The sequence below is a fragment of the Amyelois transitella genome, chromosome 23 (assembly GCF_032362555.1).
Source record: "Amyelois transitella isolate CPQ chromosome 23, ilAmyTran1.1, whole genome shotgun sequence".
Lineage (NCBI taxonomy): Eukaryota > Metazoa > Arthropoda > Insecta > Lepidoptera > Pyralidae > Amyelois > Amyelois transitella.
Genome location: NC_083526.1, coordinates 4,881,777 through 4,900,828, shown reverse-complemented (window position 1 = coordinate 4,900,828; position 19,052 = coordinate 4,881,777). Strand labels below are relative to the sequence as shown.

The following is a 19,052-nucleotide window of genomic DNA, read 5'->3' as shown; positions in this document are numbered from 1 at the left end:
TTCTATTTGGTTTTTCTCTTATCGCCTTCTATTAGTGCAGAGAACCCCACGGCACATTAGACCTTAAGGTTTTTATAAGCGAAATTTAAAGAAGATTGGTTCAGTAGATCAAGCGTGAATAGGTAAGGAGCAAATACACAAACAAACTTACTTTCGCATTTAAAATCTTCTTCTTCAGCATATATTCGCCAACTGCAAGGCATATGCCTCTCCAATATCTTTCCACCTAGATCTATCAAAGGCTTTTCTGACCCACATTATTCCAGTATGATTTTTATGTCGTCGGGCCAGAGGGGTTAATGGTCTTCCAGAACATATTCCTCTTTCAAGCTTTTAGTCGCCATTCCAGGGCAGATATTAGTAGTTACGTCCATTTTTGCATCACTGCGCTGCCATCTAGCTAAAGTTGCGGAAACAAATGCTTACCTCTCAAAGCACAATGTAATGCTTTATGCTCTTATTGTGAACTATCACTTCTTGTACCAAGCACAGTGCTTATCTTTGTCTCAAATTTGAACATGGAATCATGCGCCTTTTAAATCGGTTTTAGAGAGGATTATTTTTGCTTTCATAAAGAATACACATTATTTTCCGTACTTTGTGTAATTTGTTTTTGTTTTAATGTTTCATAACCAACAAACAGCTAAACGGGGCCAATCAGAGTGCTGGCTCTGTCTACCCCGCAGGGGATATAGACGTGACTAATGTATGTATGTTTTCTTCCTCCTGGCTTTATTCTGGTTCTCCTCATCTCACGTTTCTGGAGAGGAGTCAGGTTTTTACACGAAGTGACTCCCATCTGACCGCCGCAACCTTGGCAGGTAAACCTTACCCGTGTAGGATCCATGGTTACACATCGAGTTGCCTGAATGTGCAAGTTTCCTCACGATGTTTTCCTTCACCGTAAGAGCTATATGTATGTATGAATGTGATGTAATATGCTGCATTGTCCAATAAGCCCAGAAAAGTTTAGGAGGTCTGTTTTAAACACTTTTACAATAAATCACTTCACTTCATAAATTTAATTGATTTGCCTATCTACATAAATATATACATAAATCACGGAATCAGAAACTATATCTTTCCACTTGCCACGATCTCTGCATACTTTTCGCTTCATCCACATTCATATCTTCTAAATGCAAGCTTGTCAAAGCTTAATTTGGAAAAAACTAAATAATTAATTTCTCGTATTAGGTACGGTGTTATTAAAAAACTCCTTATAGATAAGTTGAGCAATACCCCAGAATAATCTTTCTCCATAGAAAGGTCTTCAGTGAAAGTAAAGAAATTCTAATGTATTTCTAGTCAAGAATACATTGCTCAGTTAATTTTAGTAGGCTTTTATAATTTGAAATAGAAGTGGAAATTCATAGTTTCTGCCTACCCCAATGGGAAACAGGCGTGATGGTATGTATGTTTGTGTTATAAGTTGAAAAGAAAGGACACAATTTTTAGATATCACTTATCAGTACCTGTTTTTCATATACCTCCATGATGGTGGAGAAGAATAATATTTTGTGTTATCGTCTTAATCTGAATTCCATCACTAAGTTATTCAGTAACATTCCAGGCCATTGACTATTAATAGGTCTGTCTACCCCGTAATTAACGCTTAAAATCGGGTATATTCTAATGGCAAGAAAAATATATTATTTTTAAAATTACTAATGGTATTCTTCGTCTTGGCATTAAGGTTCGGGATGCGCGCTTGACTTTGAGTCAGGATGTATGAACCTTGGTAGGTATTTTATTTTACCAAGTAGGTAGGTACTTTTACATAAAAAACTCAGCAAACATTAATTCGATACACGACCGCAGTATTGCAGGATTGTATTTTTGTAGAGTAAATGTAAATATATAAAAGTAGACATTGACTGACTTATTGACTGACTTGAACATTCAGCCCAGCTCAACCACAGGGTCTAATTTGAAATTTGGTATAATCTAGTACCAGAGACCAGATTCTCTGTACCAGAGAGGATTTTTCGTAATTTTTGCGGGAATATCTAGGAATTTACAGGTTTTTTGTGTGTCACCCAGCTGGATCTATACACTGGACTTATAAATAAAATGAAAGAGAGAAAAAAAACCTGTTTTTTTTATAAATGCCGTTTGGTTTTATTGCCTTATTTCTCTACATTAAATAATAATCGGAGGATAAATAATGACACGCACACACAATCACACAGTTATAACATAAATACTATGTCGTGATACACGATACACATACATATATTGCAAAAATTCTAAAACATATAAAAATATTGCATGCAATACAAGAGAAGAGATCAAATATAAATATACTACAAAAATATATGAAATATATATGTCTTATACTTATTTAATATGTTTAAATGACTATGATTACTCGTTCGTATATAATATATTTACACTCCATTAATTATTATTATAAATATTATATACTAAACATTTTGTTGACTGCATAACTTTGTCAACAAAATTACCCTTTGTTAGATATTGGTGTCTAAATATAATTGAGAGTATTTGTACTGGTATTACTTTTTGAAAATAAAACTTACTACTAAAGAAATATGAGATATTTTTGGTATAAACTTAAAATACATAAATAACTATAATACTATAAGTAGAAATAAATATGTTTTCTATCACTCACTATTATATAATATAAAATAAATAACATTCCTTTTCGGTCAAATTAACAAATTATACTAACACATTATAAGTCAAATGGCCGAAAAGAAAAAAAAAAGGAAAAACATAATCAAAATACCAATCACACATACATTCATACAAATAAATAATTAAAACTAAGATGAATTAAAATAATTTGACCCAATACCGTTTTTCAACCATAGCAACTATTGTATATATTTTTATAAACATGCCATTTTCTTCTTGAAATTAATTTCATAATATTTTTTATTAAATACACAATAAATATTAAAATAATTTACACAGTCTGTGAATACTTTTATCATAAGGGGTAATACACAGATCATGGCACATCAAAAATAAGTACATTTTAGAACGTTGCTAGATGACAGTTCTCAATTATTAAATATTATTTTTGCACCCATTAAAAGTGGACAATTTATGAGGTCAATCTTTAATTTCTGGGTCAGAAATGCCAATTTGTTTTTTACTTTCTAAAGAATCGCCGGGGAAAAGACTAAACCTAAACTTTAATCTGGATCAGAAATGCCAAGATTTACTTTCTGTAGTGTGAGTAGGCGAGGTTACCGGCATCATTCTTAGACCTGGACCAGCCGCCATCCCAACCTCCGTGGGAGTGTTCCTCCACTGGTGCCCAACCACCGTGTTCTTCTTCATGTTTCTTGTGAAGAAGATGCTTGAGGAAGGTAATCGCTTTGACAATGAAGGCGATCTTGGCCATCACGGCGATTTTGTAAATGGATCCGGCGATGACCAATAGGGAGAGGACGATGAGCGCGATAGCCTTGGCCTTCGCGAGGAGAAGTAGGGGGATCAGCAGTTTCAACTTCTTCTTGCCTTCTTTCTTCTTACCACGACCTTCCTCCGCTGTGAATAAAATAAAACATTTTTGAATTTTAAAATTTATTCAAATATAAAATCACTTTTTTAGATCAGAATGCCTTATAAATAAGGTATACAAAAGTGTTTTTTTTTACATATTTATTTTAATATACATACATTGATAATGCTAACTGTATTTCACGGTTTTAGATACCGAGTCAATAATTATAATATGCGTTAAATATTATACCCATTTTTGGTACATTATAAAGAGTGTGTGAGAGAAACTTTGTAAGTCGAAACAATGAATTAACTTTTGTATAGCGGTCAAGTTTCTAAACAACAAAATATTTCATCTATGTCGGAGGCCGTGAGGTCATACTATTTCCAAATGATAAAGCGAAAGTAATTTAAAAACACCAGGCATTCAAACTTTAAACAGAAAAATTATTATCTTTATAGAGATAATTATAATTCAAAAGATACTGTAAAATAAAAAAAAAACAGCCAATTATCAGCACTATGCTTTATAAAATGTCAAAGAACAATATTACAAATAGGTTTATCTAAAATTTTGCACTTGATCGTTCATAAAAATATTAGTATCGATTTAAGATCGCTTGACCTTACCATTCACACAAAAACACTTTACGATTGGCCCAAAAAGAACTATAAATTGCATGATGACCTATGACCATAAAAATTGACTCATCAAAATCTCACGGCTAAAATCTATGCCAATAACTTTCATCATATTAATCCCTTCATTATACATTACTAGGCACGACAAGAGATCAATTTGGGCCTTAACTGGCTTTATATGCATGTTTTGACCCACATCGAAACCTGATCGCCTTATTTTGGTCAGAGAAAACTCCAAAGTCATCTGAATGAAAGTATTTTATTGATGGGTATCTTATTTTGGGAGAAGTTCTTTGGTAAAAGTTAGTTGGTATAAGTAGGTACTTATATGAAAATTGTCTTTATTTATCACGGGCTCCTTTCTGTTTCTAAATATTTTATATAATCACGTACCTATATACCTATATATAATTTTTAATGAATAACTGAATAAAAATAAAATTCATACCTGGACTTAGTGTCATGAAGTATTTACACCAGTAATAATTTAGAAAAAAAGCATTCTTCTTAAATTGCGTTACAACCAGTACTTGCTTAAATTTTCTTATACAATTAAACCTTGAGAACAATTCTCAGTGTCAACTTTGTGTACAGATTTTATCTGACCATAGTTAAGCATGAGAAAACTTTCCCACCTAAATATTTTTTTTTATATTCTAGTAATAGACAATGCAACAACGCTTCCATTTCCCACATCTTCCAAAATCAAGTCCCTTAACCTAATGGTACTCGTAATTATTTCAATTCCATGAGATGTATTTTTAGTATTTTAGATATATTTCATTCAAAATAATAATTAGATGGATCAGAAACAACTCAAGCTGGGGGCAAGTTCGTATATAAAGTCGATCCCATGTATTACCTGGCCCTCAGAGAATCGTATTAAATTGTAAAACAGTTATACATTAAACTGACAATAATGTACAAATTTCCTCACATTAATACTACATCTTGTGAGATAGCTGTAATAGGCATTTCCACATGATCTGTGGGTTTTCAACCCCCGCTGATGTATCGACGATCTTTACTACTAAGCCAGTTATCTTCGAATGGAACCTCTCAAATAAGGCGTCTTTTGTGTGGTTAACTACTAGGCATATCCCACACAAACTATCTCAAATGACTCATCGAACTTTCTAATATGATACTTCTACTATTGTAAGTATTTATTAAAATACTATATTTTCAACGCGGCATATCTTATGGGTAGAAAGTTTTTTTAACGCCAAAGTTATGCTATGATATTAGTGACATTTTAAGAAGACTGTGAACATACACTATATTTAGACATTTGTTATTCGAGCAATGAAAATTTTATTTAACTTCTCTATTTTATGACAATTGTTGCGTCCGTTCAGCCTCAATAGCCAGACATACTCTCAAACTTGACATTTAGACAAGATACGCCTTGAACGAAGTACTGAATATCTGATGCTCTTTGTAGTGACCTGACTGACCCATCAGACCCTCGGCCCGTTCAATAATAAAATTAGGATAGGACTTACTGTCATCAATAGCCCTAGACTCCTCTCCATCCCCACCAGCATAGCTCAGCTCCAGTTCACCTTGCTTCAGAAGGTCTGATGCATTTTCCCAGAGTTTCTCGGTAACCTGTTTGTTCCTAGCTTCAGGATCTGTGGGTAATGTGTCCAAGCTCCTGGCTTCTTTAGGGTTATTGTTGAGGATAGTCACTCCATCAATGAGAGTCAGTTTCCGAACGGTGCCGAGACGCTCTGTGACTTTAAGAGCATTTTCCTGAAAGCAGACAAAAATTAAATAAATTATATTTTTTAAAAGTAACATGTTGAAGAAAATTAGTTTACACAGATACTTGCTTAAAGTTACCAGTTTAAGCTTATTCAATCATCATATTATTGCATTAACATGCGTTGCAGTCCATAACATTATTTTAAGTTACTAAAAATAACAATTTCAATATGTTTTGAAAAATAAAAGAAAACAGTTTCTCACTTATGTTTTTCATGTTATTTAAATTAATATTTGGTTGTTATTAATGAACTAAATATTACTTTTCTTTTTGCAAAATATTTTACTTCATGTCTGAAATATTTTGTATAAGTTGTGCAATGTATTTGCCCGAACTAATATTTATTCATAAAAAATAGAAAAACGTATATCCTCCTCATAAAATTTTATAGTTCAGTGCCCTTGAACTATATTTTTTCGATTTTCAAGTTCAAATAACCACAAAATAGCGCTTTCGTTACAAATGTTAATATTTGCGTGATCGCGAATAATTACCGTAAGAATTGATTTTCTAAATCATTAACTACTAAAGTTCTGTTATTCAAACTTTCTTTTCTGGTCTTACTCGCAGCATTTTGTTTATTGGACGATAATTTATTACGAATCAGAAAAAGTTACAATTTTTTTGGGTTAAAATTGGGGCTTTGAAATGACAGTCAGCAGACAAAATTATTAGTAATTGTTCTTTTTGTTTGTTTTTTCATAGTGATTTTTTTTTTCAATGACGTATTTTTTATTCATTTAATTAATATTTTTATCACTTTTTATTTTAATTACATAGAATTATTGTTAATTATTAATGAACTTGAATCTCGATAAAAACCGGTACTAATCCAGTCTAGATTCAACATCCTACCTTGAACTAGAAACTCGGTCAATAACTCGGTTAAATAACTGATATTAATTACTTTCTTACACACTATTAGATAACCTTGATCTTGCGGACTCATAATAGCTATTAAAATAATAATAAAACTTAATGTTTCAATTTAAAAATGAAATGTAGTCAGCATTCGTAAATAAATCACTTGGTTTTACACATTTTTCTGCCTTTTTTTAATTTCATTAACCGATGCATTTTATTTAAAAAAGAAAAAATTTAATTCAATACGGTTTGGAAACTGCTCTAATTAAACGTCCAATTTTTTCAAAATTCAAGTGGTCACTTCGAAATGCTGACCATATAACACTTTACACTTCACTTCGTACCTTTAGACACAAACTAAGATCACTGTTAACACAATTAACGAATTGATTCGCCACCAATCTCAGCACTGAATCTTCGTGGGTCACCGGCCCCGCCGTACCAATAGCAATGGTAACTAGGAATACCAAAAACACCTTCATTTTTGCTTTCTGATACGACCTTACACGAAAGCAATGCGACTGTGATGAACTTTTGATTGGTAACAGTTTTTTATCCAAAATCCCCCCACTAAGCCGCATCGCGGTATTAACATATTAAAACGATATACGCTATGAGAAACTAAGTTGACACTATGCCATACTGACCGCCGCTATTTTATTTTCATTAATATTAATTTCGGATAGTTCACGGCTATTTTCACTTTTCTATTGATAGGTTTAAACAATAATGGTCAAGCTGAGTTATTTTTTTGACATATTTTTTTTTTATTATAAATAATTTACAGTTTCTGTTTTGATTGAGTGATTAAAGCGTCAACCAATAGTGCACACCCTGGTCAGATTTATTAATTTTATTTAAGTTTACGACGCGGCTAACAGAAGCTGAATCTTTAAAACATGAATTATTTTATTAATTAACTTTCATTTAGTACCTAAAATGTATAAGTAAAAGATTAAGTCAAGAATAACTTTAACTGAACTTGAATCTGAAGGGATTCAAAAATGTGGTTAAAGCAAAAGAAGTTTTCAGGAAACTTGACGACTGCCAAGAGGCAACACGCGTTATTATATTAAAGTAGGAACTAAAAGTATGCATGTTTATATATATTTTCATTTATTTGTGTAAGTTATTCGTATAGTTTATTTATTTATATATTATATTATTTATTAGTATATATTTTTTTGCAACCATCTAACACTGTCTGCATGACAATTGACATGACGGGTTCGAATCCCGGCCAGGGCATGAAGAGAAAAGAACTTTTTCTGATTGGCCTGGGTCTTCGATGTTTATCTATATAAGTATTTATTATAAAATATGGTATCGTTGAGTTAGTATCTCGTAACACAAGTCTCGAACTTACTTCGAGGCTAACTCAATCTGTGTAATTTGTCCCGTATATATTTATGACCCAATCGTTTAATAATTCTTACTAATACTACTTCTATAAAATTTCTTGGGTACAATAAAGATTAAATAAATAAACAAACAAGTATTCAATTAAAAATATCAATGTAAACAAGTCAGTAAGTAGGAGTATCTAGCGCAAGTCGTCTAAATAGTCTATAAAAATATCCTTTCCAATATGACTCATTATGCCTTTATGGTACAGTCGATTTTGACAAGAATATATTTCTAAATAAAGTATCAAGTTCTGAATTCATTGGATGGTGTCATGTAATTCGTGTTCAATTTTTAAAAGTGAATATTATTTTTATATGTTGTGCTTATTAGAAGTGGCAATCAACAAAAGGTATATGACATTTTTTGTACTAGCTGGTATTCTTTCAGCCATAATTAAAAAAATAAAAAATTCTTATGGATGAAACTTGTATAATAAAAATAGTTATTTTTTTTTTCTTTTTTCAACCTATTTGCTCTATTTTTTCTTTTTATATTATATAGCAATTGCATCAACGCTCGTTATTGACTTTAAAGATAATTTTTCTGTAGAAGTAATTTACTATACCGCTAATCATGATTGACTGATGATTTAAATTGTTGGTCATTACATCCAACTTACACGATACATTTATCCAACATTGATTGATAGGCAATTCGTCGTAGGTACTTCTAATATATTTTTTATGTAAATAACTTGTAATCAAATTGACTGTGGTATTCACTTTTTCAAATGTATTTAAGAAAAATAAGTTGTTATGACTTTTTTTGTTAACCCGTGACCTAGTGATAGAAAATAAATTGTTTTTTATGTTTAGTACATAGTTTTCAGACAAGCAAATTATGTTGGTTAATTTGTCACCTCATAAAAACCGTTAGACAAAACAGATTTTGTAGACATGCAAAAATTACATGAGCCTAGTTAAATTTTTTTTTTCCATAGCTCGGAGTTTTATTATTTTCCACCCGTGAAGACTTAAAATTAGCCTCTGTTACTATTTCTATTTTCTATCCTTTTTTTAATAATTTGCTATAAGTCTTTCGAACTGACAGTTAGTCAACAGTCAGTTCATGTATTGTAGATATTAAACTTAGGTTTGAATGTGATTGAGTTACTTAGATATCTTATTGATTGGGTTTAATGAATAGGCAACATTACTTAAAAGGGCGAAAAGAAAAAAAATGAAAACAGTATCAAATTTTAATAAATATTACTCAATAAATAGACTGAGGTACTCTTTCATGGCAACATTATCTCACACACACATACAAATAAATACACACACACACACATTCACTCAATTCATTTGCCCAGCGTACGCCAAGGAGGCGCCGTCGCTAGCTTGCCGACTCCAACCTTGGGCTGGCTCGTAATTGTAGCCAGGGTGTTCCTCGTGATGATGCGGGGAAACGCTGATGGTAGACCCTGAGCTGTGGCCGCCCTTCGCGAGCAGTTTCCTGACCAGGTTGAAGGCGTTCATGGCAAAAGCGATCTTGCCAAGGAAGACGGCCTTTACCGCGGCGAAAGCGATAATACCGAGGAAAAGAGGGACAAGGGCAGCGAGCTTCAGTTTCAAGAGGAGAAGTAGAGGGAGGAGTTTCTTGATCTTCTTCTTCTTGCCACGGCCTGGAAAGACGTGAACAGATATGTGAATGATTGTACACATATTTATTGAACACTAAAATAACACATCAATAGGAAATGTGACATTTTGGAAAGTGCAATGGGCGTTCCTGTCATATTGTGTTGTAAAGTTTGTGTTACTTTTATGTTTGGTGCAACCTTAGTACCTACGTTGTGTATTATCTTATTTCTTAGTTTTACATACATACAGTCACGCTTATATCCCTTGCGGGGTAGACGGAGCTAACAGTCTTGAAAAGACTGATAGGCCACGCTCAGCTTCCTGATTCGATGATATAATTGAGATTCAAATAGTGACAGGTTGCTAGCCCATCGCTTAAAGAAGAATCCCAAGTTTATAAGCCTATCCCTATTTTTAGGTTTATATGTATCTAAATATTTTAAATAGTATTACAAGCTGTAAAATTAAGGTCAAAATAACAATAAAAATTAAATTAAAAAGAAACATTCTCACATTAAGCCTAACAGCTGAATGTGGTCTGTCGATCGTTCAAGACTACTGGCTCTGTCTACCCCGCAAGAAGGTGATTATATTAATAAATGAATTAAAAAAAACCCTAACATAAAAAAAATGTCAGAATTACTTATAAATGATGCGATGAGTCTGACACCAAAGTGCTTTGGTAATTTTTGATACACTTGTTTTCATTTCTTAAATCGCTGCTATTTCTATATATCGCCTTTTGCTGCTATGTTTTTAATACATAATTGTTGTAATTTATTGTGGAGCAATAAAGATTTATTGTATTCTATATCTAAAGAAACAGATAATAGGATTTTGAATGGCTCAAAGGGTTTTGTATTACATTTTTATTTTTTCAAGATTCTTCCATTCACAACTAATGACCATCTAAGTAAGCACTTACTGCGATGCTTTTCTAAACTTCCCATTGGAATATATCTTTTTAAGTTTGCACGAACTATGTTTATATTATCTATATATATATATATATACATATACAATAATTGATCTATGTTCGGAATTTCTTTGGTTTTTATTTTTTTAAACCGTTTATATCTATTTTATCATTTTCAGTCAGATTTTTTATCTAGACTATTTAATTCATTCAACTATGTGCCAAACTATATTCAAACTACTACATGAATACATCGTCATTGAAAAAAAAAAACATTAACTTGAACAAAATATGTCACATTTGGCTATTGTGAAACATCGTGGTAGCTTCTTAATGCAAATTTTGGGAGAAAGCACGCTTTGTCTCACACTGCTAGGGTCAAGGTTCAAATACTATTGGTTGCTTATTAAAATACATTTATTTCCTGCGTTCTCATTTTGAACTGGAGTTTCGTAATTTGCAAAAGTTGCCGTGTGGTTTTTGCAGATTGAAAAAGGACCATCTTGGAAGGTTAGCCATGTTAGCCATCTCACTACTGAGATCATAGATCTTATAACTAGTCACGTAGCATACCAATTTATTACCTATCATTAAGAAGCATTTTTATTACAACATGACAAAGTGTCTTTACTAAATGAATTTAGTTTAGGAAATTACATGTTCCATAAATGTGAAATTATATCTAGTATCAAATTACTAAATTTTGATGAAGTATTAGAATATAAAAAAGTTATTTTTGAATTATTGATAAAATAATTGATAGGTATCAATTTAAGTAAATGATACTCGTATGTAAGTTAGTAGATGCAACTGAAATAGTCTAGAAAGTAAAGATTAAAGTTAAATATTATATAAAGAAGGTTCTGAGCTTTTAAAGCCACAGCTGAGACAAAAATTTTTGTCTTTATATATTTATTTACTTTCCGTTATCTTCGTGTTTCCAATTGAATTATTTGGAAAATAATCAATTCACTCTTATTTGGTGAAAAATCATTATGTAACAATGCAAATGATTTGGGTATGCAATTATCGTTAAAGAAACTTAGTGTAACAGGGTATTATTAGTTATCACCCTGAATTTTTTCAAAGTGTTAACAATAGCATGTCACATACTTTGCCCCCATAAAATTCAGATCCATTTTTGACCGGGCGCTTAAAAAAACCTTATTTTTGTGTTACTCTACACTCCCAAGAATTAGAACGAGTTCTATGCTAAATTGTATCTTGAAACTTTGCAGTAAATCATCAGTAATAAATCAGTTTTTTTTTTCATATTATGATATAGTAATATGAATGAAGTTTAATTGATTACTAAAACAAAGGTTCATCATTATTCTCACTTAGGAAGATTATACTCGTAGATAAATTAACGCTTGGTAATCCAATTTTTATTCTTACTTTTTATTTGATTTATATCTTGATAAATGTCTTCTAATTAAAATGATTGTCAAAATTATTTTCAGTTTTTTTTTAAATATTTAAATGAATCTTACCTTCCTCATCCAGTTCCCTGGACTCTTCGGGCTCAGTCAAACGCAACTGCAGTACGTGACCGTCCAAGAAGTCTCCGATATTGTTCGCTATCCTCTCGTTTAGCTGCAGCTCCCGAGCCCTGGGCTCCTCGGCCAAAGGCTCGTAGCTCCTAGCTGACCTGGCCGATCCAGTGTTCACCAGCGACATACCTTCGAAAAGGCTGAAGTCCTTCGTCAAGGCCAGCCTTTCGGTTAGTTTTAGCGCTTTTTCCTGAAACAGGAAAAAAATTTTGAGTTTATTTTTGGTGTTTCACTTATTATTGTTTTTTCACAATTTCAGTTTTTTTTTTTTTCAAATTTATTCAAGTATTTATTTTTAGGATTCAAATATAATTTTCACAACAAACGTGAAAAATTTTTATCGGCACAAAAATAATTTAAATAGCACACGGTCCTTCAAAAATTCTGTTCGAATTCATTCACAGTTCACTTCACAGCACTAAAAATCCATTTGGCAATCACCTTTAAACACAAAGATGTATCTTTTTCGATACATTCCGAGACGGCACTGACTAATTTTTCAGCAACGCCATTTTCCTTTACCGGGTTGCAATGTACTGAAGCCAGAACGGCTAATAATGCTATATTCTTCCACATCATTATGGACGTGACGTACACGCAACGCTGGGCAAGTGATGTATGATACTTTTCTCAAAAAACTGATGTATTTTATCCTTACGTCTCCCACCACGTTTTTTGGAAGTGACGTAAAACGTCTGTAGTGTTTGACGTTTCGTGCTAACTGACTTGCCATAAGGTACGTAAGGATAAGTAGATGAACAAATATTTGCCCATAGAAAGTGAGGTTCGCGTTTACGACATACAAATACGCACTCTTACGCTATTTCCGAAGGTGTAAATGAAACGAGAGAAAAAGTACGATTGTTTGATTTTTCTTATACAAACCGCCGGTGAAAATGGACGTCGTAACCGCTGTTTATTTAATAATATTGTTAGTATTTTGCTTTCTTAAAATTGTCTTTCAAATAATATTAGTGTCAATTGGGCATCGGTTTTGGGCGGTCAAATTTTGCCGGTTGTAAGCCCATTCCGGACTAAGTATATCATTTACTTTATATCTTCCTCACATGTTAATTATCAATTTTTGATAAAAAAAAATAACTACTAAAATAAATATATATAATGGAATGGTCAGATCTTGCATAAACATCTTCTAATTTTATATGTAGCTATATTTTTAATTCAACGAAATTCGGGGTCACGGCAAAACCGGAAAATTTAGTAGGTATACTGGCCTCCAATAAACTTTCTGTCAGCAGCTTACATGCGTTTGTGTGTCTTTAACATTTTAAACAACATTTGGGAATAGTCCCCATATTCTGTAAGAATTTATGCAAAATTTTCAATCAATTAAAAAGAAAAAATAAAACTGAACGAGATTACCGGTACACTGAATTTTTGATTATTAATAACTTGGATCTAAGAGAGGCATTACAATACAATATGGGTAGGTTCCTCTGCAAAGTTTGGGACGTCAGACCTACCTACCTAACCTAACTTAGTTAATTCAGGACCATGTTTCAAATTTTCAGCATGGTCTCCTTTACAGAAAGATGAGGATATAACCGAGGTTAAAGGCAAGACAAAAAAGAGAGATATAATAATAATTTAAAAAATAGAGATTTTCGAGGCAGATGTCCGTATCTCACTCCATAGCCCAGTAATCCAATCCACTAGCATCCCATCCGCATGACCTAGACTAGGTAAATCCCTACCTGGCAATACTTTGGCAGCAGTGGAGGGCTGTCCGTTGGTGTATCCCAATGGTTTTATCAAGGGACAGATCTCCATAGCTGCAGCCATCTCACTTTAGAATAAAAGGTACCAAAGGGCCTCTTCATTGATTGCTTACAGTCATTATCATTACAGTCATATTATATACATTTGATATAATATGACTGTAATGATAATGACTGTAAGCAATAGTCAGAATGTGAGTATTCGAAATACACATACATACGTACATATCATCACGTCTACATCCCTTGCGGGGTAGACAGAGCCAACAGTCTTGAAAAGACTGAAAGGCCACGTTCAGCTGTTTGGCTTAATAATATAATTGAGATTTAAATAGTGAGAGGTTGCTAGCCCATCATCTAAAAGAAGAATCCCAAGTTTATAAGCCAATCCCTTAGTCGCCTTTTACAACATTCATGGGAAAAAGATGGAGTAGTCCTATTCTTTTTTCTATTTGTGCCAGGAACCATACGCCACCGAATACTCTTAACCAAATGAATAACCATTATTTTCAGAATCTTTACCCAACTATCCACTCATTACCAAGCGGACCGTAACTTTTGGCGATTTTGTTGTAATTAAAAAAATTCGTATTTTGAATCTTAATTAGGTAATGGGCCAAGTTTCCCTTTCGCAGGCATCAATCGTTCCGTTATAGCGGTTTCTCTTAAACTAATATGCAAAGTTTGGAATACCTACAACTGGTCTGGTTTTCGGAATGCCATTTACATAATTATTAAATAAATAATTTGTGTTATATTAAATTCATATATATATATGTACATTTATTTAGCCGTAAGTTTCCGGTTTTCAATATCTGCAGTAGCCGTAAAACTTAGGCGGTAAAAGGGCAAAATCACTTACAACAATTTTACTCACTTATCCATCAGTTCTATATAGATACATACTTACAGTCACGTCTATATCCCTTACGGGGTAGACAGAGCAAACAGTCTTGAAATGGCTGAAATACTTCTAATAAATAAAATCAGTTATAGATACTTATTACAAACTAGCTCCTTATCAAAAATCGTTCAGCCAAGCCAACTTATAATTATCTCCTATGTTAGAGTAACGTAGGTTTTTTCAGGAACGGAAGTCCGAGTTGCTGTCAGTTTCCAATAGTTTATCTGGGCTATTATAACTCTTCATAAAGTTTTTCAGATCTTCAATTTAATATCTTAACGCTATTTCACCGTGATTCTAGATTATGTCAGGTTTACCTATACACGAAGCAAGTCACGTCTGATCTCCACAACCTTTCCAGGGGAACATATGTTGTACATTGTATCACGCTTATAGCTGTCTATATAAATGTGCCTATTCCCTTAGTCGCCTTTAACGATATCCATGGGCAAGAGATAGTTTGGTATTATTTATATTAAGTATCGGGAACACACGTGTCGTGAACAAACCTGCATGAAATCTTTAACAATAATTACCTATAATTTCTAAGTTAAATAATACCGTGTAAAATAAAAAAATGTCAAGGTTAGCAATAGTGTCAATCGGCTAGTATGACGCGTTATTATAAAACTATTAAGTAATACATCAACCTGATGCAATCTTGCGCACTTAGTGAAAGCTTCACTTTCGTGAATTCGCGAGGTGGGGTGGCGCATTCATAAAATGTTACAACCTGATCACGTGGAATAAAGACTGATTCACATGAGTTCGATCTTTTGAATTAGAGATAAGACTTTACATACATAAAAACACTTACATATAAATAAAATTTATATATATTTTTTTTATGTACCTTTACCAAAAATTTATCATAACGCATCATCAATGCTTTCTGTGTGCGCTGCCTTTTTGATTATGAATTTTTCTTCATATTTTGGATGACAGGACAAAATCCCAATTGGAATAAGTGCAATGGCACATATACTTCTAAATCCGATGACTGTTTTGTAATTTGCTATATTTATTTTCATGTGCAATAAAGAGTTTACAAAGACACAAATAAACGTCTATCGTTTACGGGGTAGACAGAAAAAGAGATAACAAAGAGTCATAGGCCAAGTTCAGTTAGTTTAAATGACGGAATTGTAATTCAGACAGTGCCAGGTTGATAGCCCACCTAAAAATTCCAAGTTTTCAAGCCGTTTTCTTGAGTGAGTTTTAGAATCTGCACAGGGTTGGCAGAGTATGTTTTTCTTTTAATTCATAAAGGAAATTGAATAGGTATTTTTAAATTATTTATACTCATAATGATTTCCAGTAGCCTTCATTGTGAATTAAACCTTACGGTAATACTGGAAACTGCAAAGTCAATTGATGACGACCGGTTATTACCTGGTTTAACTTCCTTTCCTCGAAGGAAGCTATATACTCTTGCGACACGACGCGACGCGATGGGAATGATTTTTTTAGGGTTTCGTGCGGAAAAGGTAAAAAAGGGCTAATACTAAGCCTCCGCTGTCTGTCTGTCTCTTACGGTTGTATCTCAAAAATAGTGATAGCTAGAGAGCTGAAATTTTCACGTTACCTATTATGTATATTTTTATATTTTCTTTGTTTTAAAAAATTTTCATTTCCAAAGTATTGAACAACACAAACATAATTAATTTTGGTGAACGCGTACATAAAAGTCGGTAGATAAACAATTCATTCATTCAAAAAAAAACTTTAAAAAAATGTAATTCAACTGTAATTGAACACAATGAGCAGACTTAATACTTAAAGCATTACCTGCCTATCAAAATATTAACAACTGATTATTGTTTTTCTTTTATTTATTTTTGTTTTTTTTAACAGATTTGTCACCAGTACAACTACGAATTCCAGAATGTTGTGTATTGTCGCTGGTGCGTTCAAACTTTTAATTTATGACAAGAAGACGCACCGAACAGCTGGTCATCGCATACATATTGCCTGCTTTGCGGTCGGTTGCTATGATATCGGGAGAAATTTTTGTTAATGACAATCGGAACAAGCTTTAATTTTTTATAAGCGTGATTTGGACGTGGGGTGTATTGAAAAATATATTATAATACGATTATTGTAACGCTTACCTGTTTTTTTTTATTATTATTTTAACGGCGAAAATTAACAAACAAAACAGATTAATTTAAAAATTCAAAATCAAAAAAATTATTCTTAATTATGGGATACATCATATCATTATGAAAAAAGGCTGTGCACAAATTGTACTTAACGTAACAAAATGATATGAGGATGATATTAATTATTGTAATTGACGTCACAGAATGTAAGATGATTGTAATACAAAAATCGGATTCTTTTTGGCCCAGCGAGTTGAAACACTCTGTCTTTTGAGAAGGATGTAATTAACACAGACTGATGGCTTTGAAGTGTTTAGAAAACGTCGCATTTGGAAACGAGGTCGTCGGCCACTCTTTAGCCCTACCTTGTTAAGCTTTCTATTTGGACTTGACGGAGTTCAAACCTTAGTGTGATATATTATAAGTCATGTCCATTGTCCGTATCTACGGTGGTTATCATAACTACATACATACATACATAAAATCACGCCTCTTTCCCGGAGGGGTAGGCAGAGACTACCTCTTTCCACTTGCCACGATCTCTGCATACTTCCTTCGCTTCATCCACATTCATAACTCTCTTCATGCAAGCTCGGCGGTTTCGGGTACTTTTAACCTGACCATTTACCAGGACGTCCTTAATTTGATCAAGATACGTTCGTCTAGGTCTTCCCACTCCGACCTTTCCCTCCACACTCTCCTTGTATATCTGCTTAGTCAACCTGTTTTCATTCATCCTCTCCACATGACCGAACCATCTCAAATCCCATACTCATATTTTCTAAGTGATGATATCATCACTTGCAGTTAGAAATTCAAATTCATCTTTTAAAGTAACAAATTCATATAAAATAAATTAAATAGGTAGCTATTAAAATTTATTTTATGACTTCTTAAGTTATGAACGTTATCATAAATGAAGATTATGAACTTGGGATTCTTGCTTTAGGCGATGGGCTAGCAACTTGTTACTATCAGAATCTCAAATCTCTCCATCAGCTGACCGTGGCCTTCCAGTTTGTTTAATATTGACGCTGTTTACCTCGTAAAGGATAAAGACGTGATTATATGTATGTAAAGACACATTGATATTTGTCGTCGAACCTGTAATATTAACCTCAATTTTCATTGGAATCCATTCATACCGGTCTAGTAGCGGAGGAATGTCATAACTAATAAGACTTTTTTTATGCCTTTTTTAAAGCTTTTTTCCTAAAATCATTCCAGGAGCAAAACCCCGAGAAAACTAGTTAATGAACATCGAAAACCCAGGCAAATAAATGAACTCTGAGGTTAATAGTTAATTTTCAATTTGAACCAGTAGTTCCTGAGATAAGCGCGTTCAAACAAACAAACTCTTCAGCTTTATAATATTACGAGTAGTAGATTATGTCTTAACGTTGGCAAATAGTAGTTAGAATCCATACTGCCAGCCTACGAATACTACACCCGAAAGAAATCTTTTCGCGCCCTTCATAAAGCACCCATTATTGACGGCCTCTGTGGCGCAGCGGTGGTACGCTTGTCTGTGACACCGGAGGTCCTGGGTTCGAATCCCGGGCAGTATATAGTATCGTTGAGTTGGTATCTCGTAACACAAGTCTCGAACTTACTTTGAGGCTAACTCAATCAGTGTAATTTATCCCGTATATATTATATATATGTATGTATTTATTATGAAATGTAGTGCCGTGTGGTTCCCGGCACCATTACAAAAAAGAATAGGACCACTCCATCTCTTTCCCACGGATGTCGTAAAAGCCGACTAAGGGATAGGCTTATAAACTTGGGATTCCTCTTTTAGGCGACAGGGCTAGCAACCTGTCACTATTTGAATCTCAATTCTATCACTAAGCCAAACAGCTGAGCGTGGCCTATCAGTCTTTTCAAGACTGGTGGCTCTGTCTGGGTAGACATTAGCGGGGTCGCTAGGGATATAGACGTGATCATATGTATGTATGTATGTATGTATTATGAAACAATACTTCATAGCAACGGTAATTCGGATCCGCGTTGCGGTATGGGCGCGACGCGAAAGTTCCACCGCAGCTATACTTGATACACACTAGGTGTTTTTTATTAAAAGTTTTAATT

General features: G+C 33.3%; 2 protein-coding genes across 2 annotated transcripts; both read right to left on the bottom strand.

Annotated features, from left to right (window-relative positions):
* Positions 1-3,193: 3,193 nt before the first annotated feature.
* On the bottom strand, positions 3,194-7,236 carry LOC106130709 (uncharacterized). Its single transcript, XM_013329611.1, has 3 exons — positions 7,099-7,236; positions 5,628-5,877; positions 3,194-3,525 (listed from the first exon to the last, which is right to left on the bottom strand). The coding sequence occupies exons 1-3, from the start codon at positions 7,234-7,236 to the stop codon at positions 3,194-3,196; spliced, it is 720 nt and encodes a 239-aa protein (XP_013185065.1).
* A 2,220-nt stretch (positions 7,237-9,456) lies between these two features.
* LOC106130710 (uncharacterized) lies at positions 9,457-12,905 on the bottom strand. Its single transcript, XM_013329612.2, has 3 exons — positions 12,655-12,905; positions 12,154-12,403; positions 9,457-9,785 (listed from the first exon to the last, which is right to left on the bottom strand). The coding sequence occupies exons 1-3, from the start codon at positions 12,790-12,792 to the stop codon at positions 9,457-9,459; spliced, it is 717 nt and encodes a 238-aa protein (XP_013185066.2). The 5' UTR covers positions 12,793-12,905.
* Between the last annotated feature and the right edge of the window lie 6,147 nt (positions 12,906-19,052).